Genomic DNA, 18,246 nt, shown 5'->3' with positions numbered 1-18,246 from the left:
TTGATGATGACTGTGATTCTAAAAACTGGCATGGAAAACAACTGCTGGTTAGTGTGCAGAGTCTCATTCTACTTTCACTATGTTTACAGTCTCATGATTCAGTGGGTGGGTGGTTGCCTCTTTTAACGTGACTTTGTTTACAGTGGTCCTGGTTTAGTTGTGCAATTCAACTGTACATTTCCTTATGCTCCTTAAAAAGGTGGTCCATGGAAAGATGGAAAGGTTAAAGCAATTAACCCTAAAGTACTGAAACATTTTTTTGAAGTCATGATACGAAATGAGTTGTTGTAAGTTGTTGATTGTCTTGAAAATGTAATGTCCCCTTACGACAGTGTACCTATTCGCTACAATACCCGCTTTGTTCAGCAACGCCTTGGTGCTGACATAAATTGACCAAGGACAATAACGATTAGAGATACCTCATGATGAGGTTGTTCCCTCTGGAATCCAGTTTTGCCTTGTCACATGGTGGTCATAGAAGGTTGCACTCAGCAGATCAATTCTTCTTTATGTTCTAGTCAGGATTGTGAAATAAGCGAAGGTTTGTGAACAGGGTACAATTTCACAGTTGTTAAAATGTAAAGGTTTTAAATGACTCTTTTTGTTGAGACAATACTAGTATGAATGCAGTTTTAATGACGTTGATGACTAAAGTGATACAAAATGTATTCATTTTAATGTAAAAGGTAGTAGTGAGGCGGTGTCCTGTTTACAGAAATCAATAACAACAAAAACAAAATGTTAAAATCTGCCAATACGACCACCATGCCCTCCCTTGAGACATACCCATATAAGGAAGAGATTTGAAGTCTGTTGTTGATATTTTATAAGTACAAAGTCGCCTCGCTGTGTATGCTTTACGTTTTCATATTCAATATCATATTCACATCAAGCCATGTCTAACTCTGACTTTATATTATATGACATCTTTCAGTGCTCTCGCAGCATAATCAAATTGCCCTTTGGGAATCAAGATGACATTCTATACTACATGATTATGCTGAATATTATGATCAGCTAAAATAGGGCTGACCTTGTCCTTTGACAGTTAATCATGGCGGGATTGAAAAAGTAAACCTCTAAAATCAAGGATAAATCCTTGCTGCGTTTGACAGGACATAGCAATAGAGGTTAAAGCCGTAATCTTTGAAAATGAATTACACCATTTATTTTGTGTTTGACCTTTGTAATGTCAGGTGCTCCGCTAAACAAATTATTATCGGAGTTCAATTTGCCAGAGTTGACTTAGTCAGAGAGCAGAAAGTTGCCTGAGAAGCAGGTCAGTGCGGAATACAGATGCAGACCTACACAATGTTACATCAACATACATTTCAGAACAGTTTCATCGTCTAGGTAATTAGATTTCCATCAACATAACTTCAGTGGTGTCAATCTCACAGTTAAAAAGCACTTTGGGATGGTTTTCAAATGTAGATTAGGTCTAGTCCTGAACTAAAAAACATGTTCAATCCATTGAAAGTGCTTTTCAGTCCAGGACTAGGCTGAATCCATGTTTGGGAAACCAACCCTTCATCTACAAAACTACTACTTTCCCTTTTGGTTTTAAATGTGAACCAATGCGAAATCTAAAATTTCCTCTGTCCTTTTTTCCCCAGTCAGATGTCGGCTTTACGGCCGGGGAGCTGTGTAGGGCTTCGGGTGTGGATCCTCCTGGCCATGACCCACCTCACCCTGGATTTTTCCCTGTGTAGCCCCCTCAGTCAGGGCCTAGGAATCAAGCTCATCCCCAAACCTGTGCCTCGTCCCCGGCCCCGCTCGGCGCCCCTCTGGGATACTCCCAACATGCTCCATTGGAGGACAGTGAGGCCGCTGGCGCGCCGGCTCCTCAACCCCGTCCCACCGCCAGCCAATATGGGAGGGCCAGGGCCAAAGTTCAGGGGTCAAAAGCACAGGAGACTGGCACATAAAGGACAGCCATGTAAGGAGTGCTGGTTGAAATACACATCCACCGAGGTGGGGGATTTAGCAGCGGTGCTAGATCTTCCCATGGGGCACAAAACAGACGTGGTGAGGTTGTTACTGAGGGCGAGGAGGCAGCTGAAATGGGACAGCGATGACAAATCGCAGGACGGCAGGACCACGACGGTGGCTGGATATATCGACTGGGGACCCACGGGGACAGAGGACAACTTTGAGAACGGTGAGGGTAAAACGGCGGCCAACTCCACGCTGTCCACCAAGGCCTTGACCACTGCCATGGCCACCACCACCACCACCACTACCAAGAGCCCCCAGAGGACGTTCGCAGTGGTGACCACCCCTCACCCCAGAAGGCTGAGCACCACCAAGGCCAGCGTCAGTCTAGGGGAGACTGTCAAACCACCAAAGCCATATGGAGATACGTCAGGTAAAACTTCTCTCCTCTGTTTATGATCATGCTATTTTAAAACTTTTTCATTTGTGTTCCTATCCTGTTAAGCATTCCACTGTTAAGTGAATAATAGTCCTACTTGAAGGAGTGGAGTTGGATTTGGCTTGTCAAGGCTAGAATAGTCAGAAAGACAGTAGGAGAGTAGGACGTTATTGGGTCGATCCACCAATTCAGTGCCTTTTGAGATGTGTAACTTGGTAAAAAAAACGAATTCTAGCATTCTGTTTCAGGAGGTTTAAATAAAATAATGACTAAAGAAAGTGCCTATTCAGTGCCAAATAAAGTAACAGGGTTGACAATTTCATCTTAAATCAGCCATAAATCTCCTTGTAACAGGGGGAATGGAAGCTTGTTGTGTGCAACAGGCGGTAGCAATTGAATGCAAGCTTTGTGACTTGTTATGCTCAAATTTCCACCACAAAACACCAGAAAATGGCCAATAAGAGTACACTCTTTGAGAAAAGTTGATATCTAAACTCTAAAAAGGTTTTTCATTAGTCCGCAAAAGACAACCATTTGAAGAACAATTTTTTGGGTTCAAAGTAGAACCCTTTTGATTCCAGGTAAAACCCTTTTGAGTTCAATGTACATATACAACCCTCTGTGAGAAGGGTTCTACCTGAAACCAAAAAGGGTTCTACCTGGAAACAAAAAGGGTTATCCTATGAGGACAGCTAAAGAACCGTTTTGGAACTTCTCTTTCTAAGTGTTGAACAACCTCACCTGCTTTTACACTATCATTTCACTATTAGATGTTTAATGTTTATTTTGAAAGAAAATAATATTTAAAAAGGAATAGTTTCACCATAATAAAATGAGAGTTCAGTTCCCGTAACAGGGTTGACCTTAAAATGAGGGACAGACGTAAATTAATCACTAATCACATGAATAAAAATTATAATATTCAGAAATTACTTTGTCAATGTAACAAAATAACTAGTGCACAATTTTTACTTAAAATATCAATATCGTTTTGTGGAACAACCCTATTTCTAACTGCGAGAAGCAACATTATGGCATGAAGTGCTGTTGTCTGGGACAGATACAGTGCCTTCAGAAAGTATTCACACCTCTTTAATGTTTCACATTTTGTTGTGTTACAGCCTGAATTTTAAATGGATTACATTTAGATTTGGTGTCACTGATCTAAACACAATATCCCATAATGTCAAGGTGGAACTATGATTTTTAGAAATGTTTACAAATTAATACAAAATGAAAAGCTGACATTTCTTGAATGTGAATCAATAAGTATTCAACGATGTTGTTATGGCACGTCTAAATAAGTTCAGGAGTAAAAATTAATCACTCTGTGTGCAATAATAGTGTTTAACATGATTTCTATACCCCACACATCTATGTACCCAACATATACACTGATCTGTAAGGTTACTCAATTGAGCAGTACATTTCAAACACAGATTTAACCACAAAAACCAGGGAGGTTCGCAAGGAAAGCCACCTATCGATTCATTGGGGGAGGGGGGGGGGGGGGGGGGGGGGTGATATCACTTCGAGCATGGTGCAGTTATTAATTACCCTTTGGATGGTGTACCAATACACCCAGTCACTACGAAGACCATATTTTATGGTTGAAATTAACAAAAATAAATAAATATATGTGCATCACTGTATATACAGTGATATATATCCATTGCATTCGAAAAGTATTCAGACCCTTGACTCTTAACACATTTTGTGATGTTACAGCCTTCTTATAAAAAATTGTTCCTCATCAATCTACACACGATACCCCATAATGACACATCAAAAACAGGTTTGTAGAATTTGTGCTAATTTATTAAAAATAAAAACAGAAATATCTTATTTACATAAGTATTCAGACCCTTTGCTATGAGACTCGAAATTGAGCTCAGGTGCATCCTGTTTCCATTGATCATCCTTGAGATGTTTTTATAAATTGATTGTACATGATTTGGAAAGGCACCCACCTGTCTATATAAAGTCCCACAGTTGACACTGCATGTCAGAGCAAAAACCAAGCCATGAGGTTGAAGGAAGTGTCTGTAGAGCTCCGAGGCACAGATCTTGTGAAGGGTATAAGTAATGTCTGCAGCATTGAGGGTGTCCAAGAACACAGTGGCCTCCATCATTCTTTAATGGAAGAAGTTTGGAACCACCAAGGCTCTTTCTAGAGCTAGCTGCCCAAGCAATTGGTCACTCTAACAGAGCTCCAGAGTTCCTCTGTAGAGATGGGAGAACCTTCCAGAAGGACAACCATCTCTGCTGCACTCCACCAATCAGACCTTTATGGTAAAGTGGCCAGACGGAAGCCACTCCTCAGTAAAAGGCACATGACAGCCCACTTGGAGTTTGCCAAAAGGCACCTTAAGGACTCTCAGATAATGAGAAACAAGATTCTCTGGTCTGATGAAACCAAGATTGAACTCTTTGGCCTGAATGCCAAGTGTCACGTCTGGAGGAAACCTGGCACCATCCCTATGGTGAAGCATGGTGGTGGCAGCATCATACTGTAGGGATGTTTTTAAGTGGCAGGGACTGGGAGACTAGTCAGGATCGAGGGAAAGATGAACAGATCAAGGTACAGAGAGATCCTTGATGAAAGCCTACTCCAGAGCACTTAGGAGCTCAGACTGGGGCGAAGGTTCACCTTCCAACAGGACAACGACCCTATGCACACAGCCAAGACAACACAGAAGTGGCTTCGGGACAACTCTCTGAATGTCCTTGAGTGGCCCAGCCAGAGCCCGGACTTGAACCTGATTGAACATCTCTGGAGAGACCTGAAAATAGCTGTGCAGTGACGCTCCCAATCCAGCCTGATAGAGTTTAAGAGGATCTGCAGAGAAGAATGGGAGAAACTCTCCAAATACAGGTGTGCCAGGGTTGTTGCGTCATATCCGAGAAGACTCAAGATTGTAATCGCTGCCAGAATTGCTTCAACAAAGTACTGAATAAAGGGTCTGAATACTTGTGTAAATGTTATTTGCAATACATTTGCAAAAATGTATAAAAAACTATTTTTGCTTTGTCATTATGGGGTATTGGGTGTAGATTGATGAGGGGAAAAAAACAATTTATTCAATTTTAGAATAAGACTGTAACGTAACAAAATGTGGAAAGGGGCCTGAATACTTTCCAATGCGCTGTAGACAGTAGGCTACTTGCAATATAGCCTAACAAGTCATTAGATTATCTTTTATAACATACGGTAGGTAAGCCAATAGCCATCTTCTAGACATTTATACTGTGCTTTTTACTAAACATCATCAAGTATTACAATAAATGTCAATCCGGGACTGTCAGTGTATTGTAATTGTTTCATTTACTTCTGAATCTCAACCTCTTCAGCCCAGCGGGTGAGTTTATAAATTGTAGTAACAAGTGACTCTGGTGGCGGATTACATTTCATAGACACTGCACTGAAGGCTGGAAAGTCCTGCTTATTTCATTCGCAAAAAAACCCTGTCACTTCTTGGCAGAAAGATACGCATATGCGTGTGGCACCGTCAAACAAATCACAACTTTGGAACTCTATCCGCATCCACATAAACTAGTCCCAGCATCGTTCTTTGACAAACACAGAAGCTTGTATATTGAATTCAATAGAAGAAAACAGAGAGCGAGGGAGAGAGTGAGACTGTCAGTTCCTTAATGTAGCCATTGGCTACAGCCAAAACATTAAGGAATGTAGTTAGGCTGTTATAAGGTATTATATAAACCAATGGTCATCTATAAAGAGGGATTACAAAAAAAATGGTAACTGTAATCCGTTACATGACCAGCAAAAATATTGTAATCAGATTACAGATACTTTAGAAAAACTAGATGATTACTTCGACGATTACTTTCAAATTCAGAAAGGATGTTTGCAAAAAAAAAATCTTTGACACTTCTCTGTTTTCTCAATAACATTCAAATTAGCAATGAAAAAGGCGCAAGTTTAAGTTTGTTCCACCTGAGAAAGTCTGACCACAAGTCAGAGACCACTATGATGACACACCAAATGTGTTTGATGGATCGAGGGAAAAGGGCAGGAATAGAGTTTTGTAGGCTACAGTCCAAGCTATGTCATTCAATGGTGCGACTGCTGTCGGCATCCAAAGATTATCCACCTTGAATAAACTCTTGGAGGTAAGGATGACAGCAGTGGTGAAGTCTACGGCGTTACAGATCTCACTTATTATTGGTATCTACATAGCATTGATGTGAATCACACTGCTGCTCTCTCATTTAGCTATTTGCGCCGTATGGACTGTGGTTGTTGTGAATGGCTGTTCACAAATCTAAATGTGTATTTGAATCCAATAATGGTTGAATTCAAGAAGTTTAAGCTGCCTATCATTCTTTTTGTGGACAGCCAGTGAAAAAGTGCTCTTGCAACAGCTGCATAAAAATCCATAGTCCTAATGGACACATGCCCAAACATGCACGCTTTGATAGATTTAAAGGGGCAATCTGTAGTTGCTACATCCTGGATGCTGGCGTTCTAGGCAGAGTTTCAAAGAAAAAGCCATATCTCAGACTGGCCAATAAAAATAAAAGACTAAGATGGGCTAAAGAACACAGACACTGGACATCGGAACTCTGCCTAGAAGGCCAGCATCCCAGAGTCGCCTCTTCACTGTTTACATTGAGACTGATGTTTTGCAGGTACATTTAATGAAGCTGCCAGTTGAGGACTTGGGAGGCGTCTGTTTCTCAAACTAGACACTCTAATGTACTTGTCCTCTTACTCAGTTGTGCACCGGGGCATCCCACTCCTCTTTCTATTCTAGTTAGAGCCAGTTTGCGTTGTTCTCTGAAGGGAGCAGTACCCAGCGTTGTACGAGATCTTCAGTTTCTTGACAATTTCTTGCATGGAATAGCCGTCATTTCTCAGAAAAAGAATAGACTGACGAGTTTCAGAAGAAAGGTTCTTGTGTCTGGCCAATTTGAGCCCGTAATCGAACCCACAAATGCTGATGCTCCAGATACACAACTAGGCTAAAGAAGGCCAGTTTTATTGCTTCTTTAATCAGACCAACAGTTTTCAGCTGTGCTAACATAATTGCAAAAGGGTTTTCTAATGATCAAATAGCCTTTTAAAATGATAAACTTGGATTAGCTAACACAACGTGACATTGAAACACAGGAGTGACGGTTGCTGATAATGGGCCTCTGCAGCCTATGTAGATATTCCATAACAAATCAGCCGTTTCCAGCTACAATAGTCATTTACAAAATTAACAATGTCTACACTGTATTTCTGATCAATTTGATGTTATTTTAATGGACAAAAAAATAGCTTTTCTGTCAAAAAGAAGGACATTTCTAAGTGACCCCAAACTTTTGAACGGTAGTGTGTGCATTTATATACAGTTGAAGTCAGAGGTTTACATACACCTTAGCTAAATACATTTACTCACAATTTCTGACATTTAATCCTAGTAATAATTCCCTGTTTTAGGTCAGTTAGGATCACCATTTTATTTTAAGAGTGGGAAATGTCAGAATAATAGCAGAGAGAATTATTTATTTTAGCTTGTATTTCTTTCATCACATTCCCAGTGGGTCAGAAGTTTACATACACTCAATTAGTATTTGGTAGCATTGCCTTTAAATTGTTTAACTTGGTTCAAAGGTTGCGGGTAGCCTTCCACGACATTTCCACAATAAGTTGGGTGAATTTTGGCCCATTCCTCCTCACTGTACTGTTTTAACTGAGTCAGGTTTGAAGGCCTCCTTGCTTACACACGCTTTTTCAGTTCTGCCCACAAACTTTCTATAGGTTTGAGGTCAGGGCTTTGTGATGGCCACTCCAATACATAGATTTTGTTGTCCTTAAGCCATTGTGCCACAACTTTGGAGGTATGCTAGGGGTCATTGTCCATTTGGAAGACCAAGCTTTAACTTCCTGACTGATGTCTTGAGATGTTGCTTCAATATATCCACATAATTTTCCTGCCTCAGGATTCCATCTATTTTGTGAAGTGCACCAGATCCTCTTGCAGCAATTCACCCCCACAACATGATGCTGCCACCCCCGTGCTTCACGGTTGGGATGGTGTTCTTCGGCTTGCAAGCCCCCACTTTTTCCTCCAAACATAACGATGGTCATTATGGCCAAACAGTTCTATTTTTGTCTCACCAGACCAGAGGACATTTCTCCAAAATGTATGATTTTTGTCCCCATGTGCAGTTGCAAACAGTAGTCTGGCTTTTTTATGGTGGTTTTGGAGCAGTGGCTTCTTCTTTGCTGAGCGGCCTTTCAGGTTATGTTGATACAGGACTTGTTTTACTGTAGATATAGATACGTTTGTACCTGTTTCCTACAGCATTTTCACAAGGTCCTTTGCTGTTTTTCTGGGATTGATTTGCACTTCTCGCACCAAAGTCCAATCTGTAGGAGACAGAATGCATATCCTTCCTGACGGTATGACGGCTGCGTGGTCCCATGGTGTTTGTACTTGCGTGCTATTGTTTGTACAGATGAACGTGGTACCTTCAGGCGTTTGGAAATTGCTCCAAAGATGAACCAGACATGTGGAGGTCTTGGCTGATTTCTTTTGATCATGATGTCAAGCAAAGAGGCACTGAGTTTGAAGGTAGGCTTTGAAATACATCCAAAGGTACACCTCCAATTGACTCAAATTATGTAAATTAGCCCAGCAGAATCTTCTAAAGCCATGACATAATTTACGTGAATTTTAAAGTCACAGTCAACTTTGTGTATTTTAACTTCTGACCCACTGGAATTGTGAAACAGTGAGATATAAGTGAAATAATATGTCTGTAAACAATTGTTGGAAAAATTACTTTTGTCATTGGGATATCTCAAAGTAGATATCCCAACCGACTTGCCAAAACTATAGTTTGTTAACAGGACATTTGTGGAGTGGTTGAAAAACAAGTTTTAATGACTCCAACCTAGATTTATGTAAACAACTGTATATATATATATATATATCAAACGTTTGGACACACCTACTCATTCATGGATTTTTCTTATTTTTTTACTATTTTCTACATTGTAAATTAATATTGAAGACATCATAACTATGAAATAACACATATGGAATCATGTAGTAACCAAAAAAGTGTTAAACAAATCAAAATATATTTTATATTTGAGATTCTTCAAAGTAGCCACCCTCGATGACAGCTTTGCACATTCTTGGCATTCTCTCAACCAGTTTCACCTGGAATGATTTTCTCAAAGTCTTGAAGGAGTTCCCACATATGCTGAGCAGTTGCTACTTTTCCTTCACTCTGCTGTACAACTCATCCCAAACCATCTCAATTGGGTTTAGGTCATGTGATTCCGAAGAGGAGAGGCGAAAAGGATCGGAGGACCAATATGCGGCGTGGTAAGTGTCCATGGTTCTTTTAATACGAAATAGTACACATGAACAACTGAATACAAAAAACAATAAACGTGGAAAACCTAAACAGCCTTGTCTGGTGCAAACAAACACAGAGACAGGAACAATCACCCACAAAACACTCAAAGAATATGGCTGCCTAAATATGGTTCCCAATCAGAGACAACGATAAACACCTGCTTCTGATTGAGAACCACTCTAGGCAACCATATTCTTTGAGTGTTTCGTGGGTGATTGTTCCTGTCTCTGTGTTTGTTTGCACCAGATAAGGCTGTTTAGGTTTTCCACGTTTATTGTTTTTTGCATTCAGTTGTTCATGTGTACTATTTCGTATTAAAAGAACCATGGACACTTACCATGCCGCATATTGGTCCTCCGATCCTTTTCGCCTCTCCTCTTCGGAAGAAGAGGAGGAAATCCCTAACAGAATCACGCACCACAACAGGACCAAGTGGCGTGGTGACAGGCAGCGGCAGCAGGAGCAGCGAAATCCAGATTTCTGGACATGGGAGGAAATCTTGGAAGGTAAAGGACCCTGGGCTCAGCCTGGAGAATATCGCCGCCCCAAAGAAGAGCTGGAGGTGGCGAAGGCGGAGAGGCGCTGGTATGAGGTGGCAGCACGACGACGCGGATGGAAGCCCGAGAGTCAGCCCCCAAAATTTATTGGGGGGGGGCACAGGGAGAGTGTGGCAGAGTCAGGAGTCAGACCTGAGCCAACTCCCCCTGTTTATCGTAAGGAGCCACGGAGGAAACCAGAACCAGAGCCGGTGTTGGAGGTGAGCGAAGCTGAGACTGTGAAGGAGTTAATGGAGAAATTGGAGGAGAGAGTTATGAGGGAGTTGCTGTGTTGGTGCATTAGGCACGGAATTCGCCCGACAGAGCGTGTCGGGGATTTGATGGCACCTGGGTCAGCTCTCCATACTCGTCCTGAGGTGCGTGCTAGTCGGCTGGTGAAGATTGTCCAAGCCTCACGCACCAAGCCTCCTGTGCACCTCCCTAGCCTTGCACGTCCTGTGCCAGCTCAGCGCTACAGTGCGCCTAGCAGTGCCAACTGTGGCGGGCGTGGTACTGGTCAGGCACCGTGTTATGCGGTGGAACGCACGGTGTCCCCAGTACGCGTGCTTAGCCCGGTACGCTACATCTCAGCTCCTCACATCTGCCAGGCTAGGGTGAAGATCCAGCCAGGGCGGTTGGTGCCAGCCCTGCTCTCAAGATCTCCAGTACGCCTTCACGGTCCGGTCCATCCAGTGCCACCTCCACACACCAGCCCTCCAGTGGCAGCTCCCCGCACCAGGCTTCCTATTGCGTGTCCTCGGCCCAGTACCACCAGTGCCAGCACCACGCACCAGGCCTACAGTGCGCTTCGCCTGTCCAGCGCTGCCAGAGCCTTCCTCCTCTCCAGCGCTGTCGGAGTCTCCAGCCTGTCCAGCGCTGTCAGAGCCTTCCTCCTCTACAGCGCTGCCGGAGTCTCCCGCCTGTCCAGCACTGTCAGAGCCTTCCTCCTCTACAGCGCTGCCGGAGTCTCCCGCCTGTTCAGCGCTGCCGGAGTCTCCCGCCTGTTCAGCGCTGCCAGAGTCTCCCGCCTGTCCAGCGCTCCCAGAGCTGCCAGTCTGCAAGGAGCCGCCAGAGCTGCCAGTCTGCATGGAGCAGCCAGAGCCGCCAGTCAGCATGGAGCAGCCAGAGCCGCCAGTCAGCATGGAGCAGCCAGAGCCACCAGTCAGCATGGAGCAGCCAGAGCCGCCAGTCAGCATGGAGCAGCCAGAGCTGCCAGTCAGCATGGAGCAGCCAGAGCCGCCAGTCAGCATGGAGCAGCCAGAGCCGCCAGTCAGCCAGGATCCGCTAGTCTGCCAGGATCCGCCAGAGCTGCCAGTCTGCCAGGATCCGTCAGAGCCGCCAGTCAGCATGGAGCAGCGAGAGCCGCCAGTCAGCATGGAGCAGCCAGAGCCGCCAGTCAGCATGGAGCAGCGAGAGCCGCCAGTCAGCATGGAGCAGCCAGAGCCGCCAGTCAGCATGGAGCAGCCAGAGCCGCCAGTCAGCAAGGATCCGCCAGATCCGCCAGTCTGCCAGGATCCGCTAGTCTGCCAGGATCCGTCAGAGCCGCCAGTCTGCCAGGATCCGCATAAGTTAAGTTAAGTTGTCTTTGTTATCTGACATAAGTTGTCTTTGTTATCTGTTTGTTTAACCTTGTGGTGCCCGGACTTTCTAGTTAATTACATTTACATGATTAGCTCAATCAGGTAATATTAACTACAGAGAAAGGATTTTATAGAATAGCATGTCATGTCACTTAATCCGGCATAGCCAAAGACACGACAACCTTCTTAACATTGCTTACTTCATCGTTACTTCTAGCATGAGTTACTTGATGTGGAATACAGTTCCATTGTGTCATGGCTCTATGTAGGTCTGTGCGCCTCCCAAGTCTGATCTAGACTTGGGGTCTGATGACATGTCTTGTGGGATATGCATGGGTGTCGGAGCTGTGTGCTAGTAGTTTAAACAGACAGCTCAGTGCATTCAACATATACAAGTAGTGATGAAGTCAATCTCATCTCCACTTTGAGCCAGGAGAGATTGACATCCATATTATTAATGTTAGCTCTCTGTGTACATTTAAGGCCCAGCGATGCTGCCCTTTTCTTGGCCAATTGTAATTTTCCTAAGTCCCTCATTGTGACACCTGATCACACAACTGGACAGTAGTCCAGATGTGACAAAACTAGGGCCTGTAGGACCTGCCTTGTTGATAGCGATGTTAAGAAAGTTGTTGTGTCTTTGGCTATGCCGGATTAAGTGACATGACATGCTATTCTATAAAATCCTTTCTCTGTAGTTAATATTACCTGATTGAGCTAATCATGTAAATGTAATTAACTAGAAAGTCCGGGCACCACAAAATAGTATTTATAGAGCAGTTATCTTCCGAATAAACTCTTAAAGACCTAGTAATATTTTACATCAATAGCAGTCAATATTAATCGTCACCTTATTTCAGTCTCATCTGAAAGTTGTAAATTCTTGGTTATCTTCACAAACACTGGCTAACAAGTTGAATCAGCAATACAAAATTGGATTTAATTATATATTTATAAAAATCCTAACTAATCACACAGATTTACATATACACAGAATGAATCATACCTTGATTACAAATTACATCATAAAGGAAAACGTTCCTAGCGGAAGGAACATATATGACAGTTGGTTACACAAAGAAAAGGGGGATTGGTTTGAGTGAAAGAGCGGGAAGACTGAGGAACAAAGGGAGAAGCGATGTCTCTATCGTAAATACAGTATCTTATGCATTCTAAATTACCGCCCATTTGGAAAAGGAAAATGCAATAAATATTTACTCTGAGCTGCGCTTCGGTAGGTTGGTGGTAGATGGAAGGCCGTGTTGCCCAACAGAGTCCTTTGTCCTTTGAAGAATGTCTCTGCTGGTAAATTAGATACGTTGTAGTAACTTCGTTGTGTGGTAGACGGGATACTCTGTCTGTTCTTTCCTAGCCCACGTTTGCAGCTGCTGTTGCTAACTCAACAGCTAGGAGGTATCACTTCTGTAGTGAATAAGAGTTCAAAGGTCATACCATTCGCAACCAAAGCTCACGCTGAGGTTGGCTTCGTTCTGTAGTTATTATCTGAACCATTCTGACATCAGACCGTCATCCTCACATCCTCGGAACTGGAGGTTACATTTTCATCATGGCTTTATATAGTGGAGGGAGAAGGGTGTGTTTTCACAGTTTTATAACCCATGTCTCTTCATAGGGGCGGGCCACTGATTGAGAAGAGCCCTAACCTTATGAAAACCCAAATCTCTCATTTGGAAGCTAAAATTACATTTAATCTCTTCACCAATAATTTTATATTCAAACTTTTAAATTGAACAACAATTCCATGTGAATCCGATAACTACAATGTGCAGACTTTCCACTGTAGAGTTTATGTCATCCTATCATTGATGAGAATGTCTCAGATGACAACCGAACTGACATCATATTCATTAAGTACAAACGCATAGGTTCAAGTGGTTGGATTACCAGAATATGGTTCATTTCCCCCCACCTTCTGATGTTCCCAGAATCTCTGTGTTAACCAAATTATTTTTAAATGTCATATCAGTAGGGTAGAGAGAGGAAAAAGGGGGGAGATGTATTTATGACTGTCATAAACATACCCCCAGGCCAACGTCATGACAAAGTAGAGTAGCGCTTTATTATGCACAGACCTCTCCCCATTTTAGCTACTGTTGCATCAATATGTTTTGACTACGAGAGTTGCTCAATTTCCACATTATTTATTACAGGATTGAGTTGAGATTTAGTGTTTAGTGAATAATTTGTCCCAAATACAATGCTTTTAGTTTTTAAAATATTTAGGACTACACTGTGCCACCCATTCTGAAAATGACTGCAGCTCTGTGGTAAGTGTTGCAGTGATTTCACTTGCTGTGGTAGCTGACGTGTACAGTGTTGAGTCATCCACATACACAGATAGACACAGATAGACACACAGACTTAGAACCAGTGGCAGGTCATTAGTAAAGATTGAAAAAAGTAAGGGGCCTAGACAGCTGCCTTGGGGAATGTCTGACTCTTCCTGGATTATGTTGGAGAGGCTTCCATTAAAGACCACCCTCTGTGTGCTGTTAGACAGGTAACTCTCAATCCACAATATAGAAGGGGATTTAAAGCCTTAACACATACGTTTTTCAAGCAGCAGATTATCATCGATAATATCAATAGCTGCACTGACGTCAAAACATCTCCCACAATCTGTTTATTCGAACATTCTCTCAGGCAATCATCAGTCATTTGTGTAAGTGCTGTACAGTACATGTTGAATGCCCTTTCCTATAAGTGTGTTTGTTGTTCATTTGTTTACTGTGAAATAGTATTGTATCTGGTCAAACACAATTTTTCCCAGAGTTTACTAAAGCTTGGTAACAGGCTGATTAGTCGGCTGTTTGAGCCAGAAAAGGATACTTTGCTATTCTTGCGTAACGGAATTACTTTTACTTCCCTCCAGGCCTGAGGGCACACACTTTCCTGTAGGCTTAGATTGAATAGATGGCAAATAGGAGTGCCAATATGGTCTGCTATCATCCTCAGTAATTTTCCATTCAAGCTGTCAGACCCAGGTGCCTTGTCATTGTTGATAAGCAACAATAATTGTTTCACCTCTTCCACACTGACTTTACAGAATTCAAAATTACAATGCATGTCTTTCATAATTTGGTGCAGTTATGCATGGCTGTGAGAGTTCAGAATATTTTGTTGCCATGCCTAAATTTGCTAATCTTGCCAATTAAAAAATCATTAAAGAAGTTGGCAATATCAGTGGGTTTTGTGATGAATGAGCCATCTGATTCAATGAATGATGGAGCCGAGTTCGCCATTTTGCCAACATTTCATTTTAGGTGCTCCAAAGCTTTTTACTATCATTCTTTATATCATTCATCTTTGTTTCATAGTACAATTTCCTACTTTTATTAGTCATGCGATTTCTTAATTAACAGTATGTTTGCCAATCACATGTGCAGCTAGACTTATTTGCCATTCCTTTCGCCTCATTCCTCTTGACCATACAATTTTTCAATTCCTCATCAATCCTTGGGGATTAAACCATTTTTACAGTAATATTCTTAATGGGTGCATGCTTATTAGTATCTGGAATAAGCTATTTCATAAATGTGTCAAGTGCAGAGCCTGTTGCTCCTCATTACATACCACACACCAGCAAATATTATTTACATATTCAACATAGGAATCACTACAAATCGTATTGTATGACCCCATATACACTATTTAAGGCCCAGCCTTTGGAACTTGGGGGGGGGGGGGGGGGGGGGGGGTCATAAGGCTTTCAGGTATTATGAACCAATGATCTATTAGGCATTTATTCAGTAATCTTTCTTCTTCATCTAATACATGTGTTTATTCATTCACAACTAGAATGCAGTGTTGTCCCCTGGTCTTCTGGTACCAGTGATGTGGGAAAGGATGCTAAGCTTAGCAGAGACAGTGCCGACAGAGATAGCGCCAACAGGATGGTCGCCTCGCTTCAGTTCCTTATGCAGTTATTTGTTTTTTATGTATTATTTCTTACATTGTTAGCCCAGAAAATCTCAAGTGTTATTACATACAGCCAGGAAGAACTATTGTATATAAAAGCGATGTCAACTTACCATCATTACGACCAGGAATATGTCTTTCCCGATGCGGATCCTTTCTCCATCCTGGACATGCAATCTTATCCCAGAGGCCGACCCAAAACAATGTGTTCGACGCAGGAGAGGCTGACGGTGCGGCCTACTGGTCAGACTCAGAAGGCGAGCACATCATCCACCGCTTCCGAGCATATTACTCGCAATGTCCAATCTATAAATAACAAGGTTGACATTAGGGCACGGGTTGCCTTCCAGAGAGACGTCAGAGATTGTAACGTTCTCTGTTTCATGGAAACATGGCTCACTCGGGATATGTTGTCAGAGTCGGTACAGCCACCCGGTTTCTTCACGCATTGCGCTGACAGAAACAAACAGCTCCCTGGTAAGAAGGGCGGGGGTGTATGCCTTATGATTAACGACTCATGGTGTAATCACAACAACATACAGGAACTCAAGTCCTTTTGTTCACCTGACCTAGAATTCCTTACAATCAAATGTCGACTGCATTATCTTCCAGCCCCGAAAGAACTTCACTGGACTCTATTTAAACTGGAAACCATACATCCTGAGGCTGCATTTATTATAGTATTCTGGATAATTGCTACTCAAACTTCCGCGATACATACAAAGCCCTCCCCCGACCTGCCTTCGGCAAGTCTGACCATGACTCCATTTTGTTGCTCCCAGCCTATAGACAGAAACTAAAACAGGAAACGCCCGTGCTCAGGTCAATAGAATGCTGGTCTGACTAATCGGATTCCACGCTTCAAGATTGATTCGATCACGTGGACTGAGATATGTTCTGGATAGCCTCAGACAACAACATTGATGTATACTCTGACTCGGTGAATGAGTTTATTAGCAAGTGCATTGGTGACTACCCTCTGTGACTAATAAAACCTTCCCTAACCAGAAACCGTGGATTGATGGCAGCATTTGCACAAAACTGAAAGTGCGAACTACCACTATTAATCATAGGGGCGGCAGGGTAGCCTAGTGGTTAGAGCGTTGGACTAGTAACCGGAAGGTTGCGAGTTCAAACCCCCGAGCTGACAAGGTACAAATCTGTCGTTCTGCCCCTGAACAGGCAGTTAACCCACTGTTCCCAGGCCGTCATTGAAAATAAGAATGTGTTCTTAACTGACTTGCCTGGTTAAATAAAGGTAAAATAAAAAAATAAAAAAAAAAAAATTGCAAGGCGACCGGAAACATGACCGAATACAAACAGTGCAGCAATTCCCTGCACAAGGCAAACAAACAAGCAAAGCATCAGTATAGAAACAAAGTAGAGTCGCAATTCAACGGCTCAAACACATGGCAGGGTCTACAGTCAATCACAGATTACAAAAAGAAAACCCGCCCCGTCGCGGACATCGACGTCTTGCTCCCAGATAAATTAAACAACTTCTTTGCTCGCTTTGAGGACAATACAGTGCCACTGACACGGCCCTCTGCCAAAGCCTGTGGGCTCTCCTTCTCTGTGGTCAACGTGAGTAAAACATTTAAACGTGTTAACCCTCGCAAGGCTGCCGGCCCAGGCAGCATCCCTAGCCGTGTCCTCAGAGCACGTGCAGACCAGCTGGCTGGTGTGTTTACGGACATATTCAACCAATCCCTATCCCAGTCTGTTGTCCCCACATGCTTCAAGATGGCCACTATTGTTCCTGTTACCAAGAAAGCTAAGGTAACTGAACTAAATGACTATCGCCCCATTGCACTCTGTCATCATGAAGTGCTTTGAGAGACTAGTTAAGGATATCACCTTCACCCTACCTGATAACCTAGACCCACTCCAATTTGCTTACCGCCCCAATAGGTCCACTGACGATGCAATCGCCATCACACTGCACACTGCCCTATCCCATCTGGACAAGAGGAATACCTATGTAAGAATGCTGTTCATTGACTAAGCTCAGCAATTAACACCATATTACCCTCCAAACTCGTCATTAAGCTCGAGACCCTGGGTCTCGGCCCCGCCCTGTGCAACTGGGTCTGGAAATTTCTGACGGGCAGCCCCCAGGTGGTGAAGGTAGGAAACAACATCTCCACCCCGCTGATCCTCAACACTAGGGCCCCACAAGAGTGCGTTCTAAGCCCTCTCCTGTACTCCTTGTTCACCCATGACTGCGTGGCCATGCACGCCTCCAACTCAATCATCAAGTTTGGAGACGACACTACAGTGGTAGGCCTGATTACCAACAACCACGAGACGGCCTACAGGGAGGAGGTGAGGGCCCTCGGAGTGTGGTATCAGGAAAATAACCTCTCACACAATGTCAACAAAACAAAGGAGATGATCGTGGACTTCAGGAAACAGCAGAGGGAGCACCCCCCCC

At 43.1% G+C, this 18,246-nt stretch overlaps 1 protein-coding gene across 1 annotated transcript in view; it reads left to right on the top strand.

The window, feature by feature from the left end:
- Positions 1-18,246, top strand: part of LOC110492220 (adherens junction-associated protein 1) — an 81,622-nt gene that overhangs the window by 41,454 nt on the left and 21,922 nt on the right. The window contains exon 2 of the mRNA XM_021566322.2: positions 1,617-2,368. Within this exon, the coding sequence (XP_021421997.1) occupies positions 1,617-2,368 (752 nt within the window). The remainder of the gene's footprint in view (positions 1-1,616; positions 2,369-18,246) is intronic.

Source organism: Oncorhynchus mykiss, chromosome 16 (genome assembly GCF_013265735.2).
Source record: "Oncorhynchus mykiss isolate Arlee chromosome 16, USDA_OmykA_1.1, whole genome shotgun sequence".
Classification (NCBI taxonomy): Eukaryota; Metazoa; Chordata; class Actinopteri; order Salmoniformes; family Salmonidae; genus Oncorhynchus; species Oncorhynchus mykiss.
This window is presented reverse-complemented; position numbering and strand designations above follow the sequence as displayed.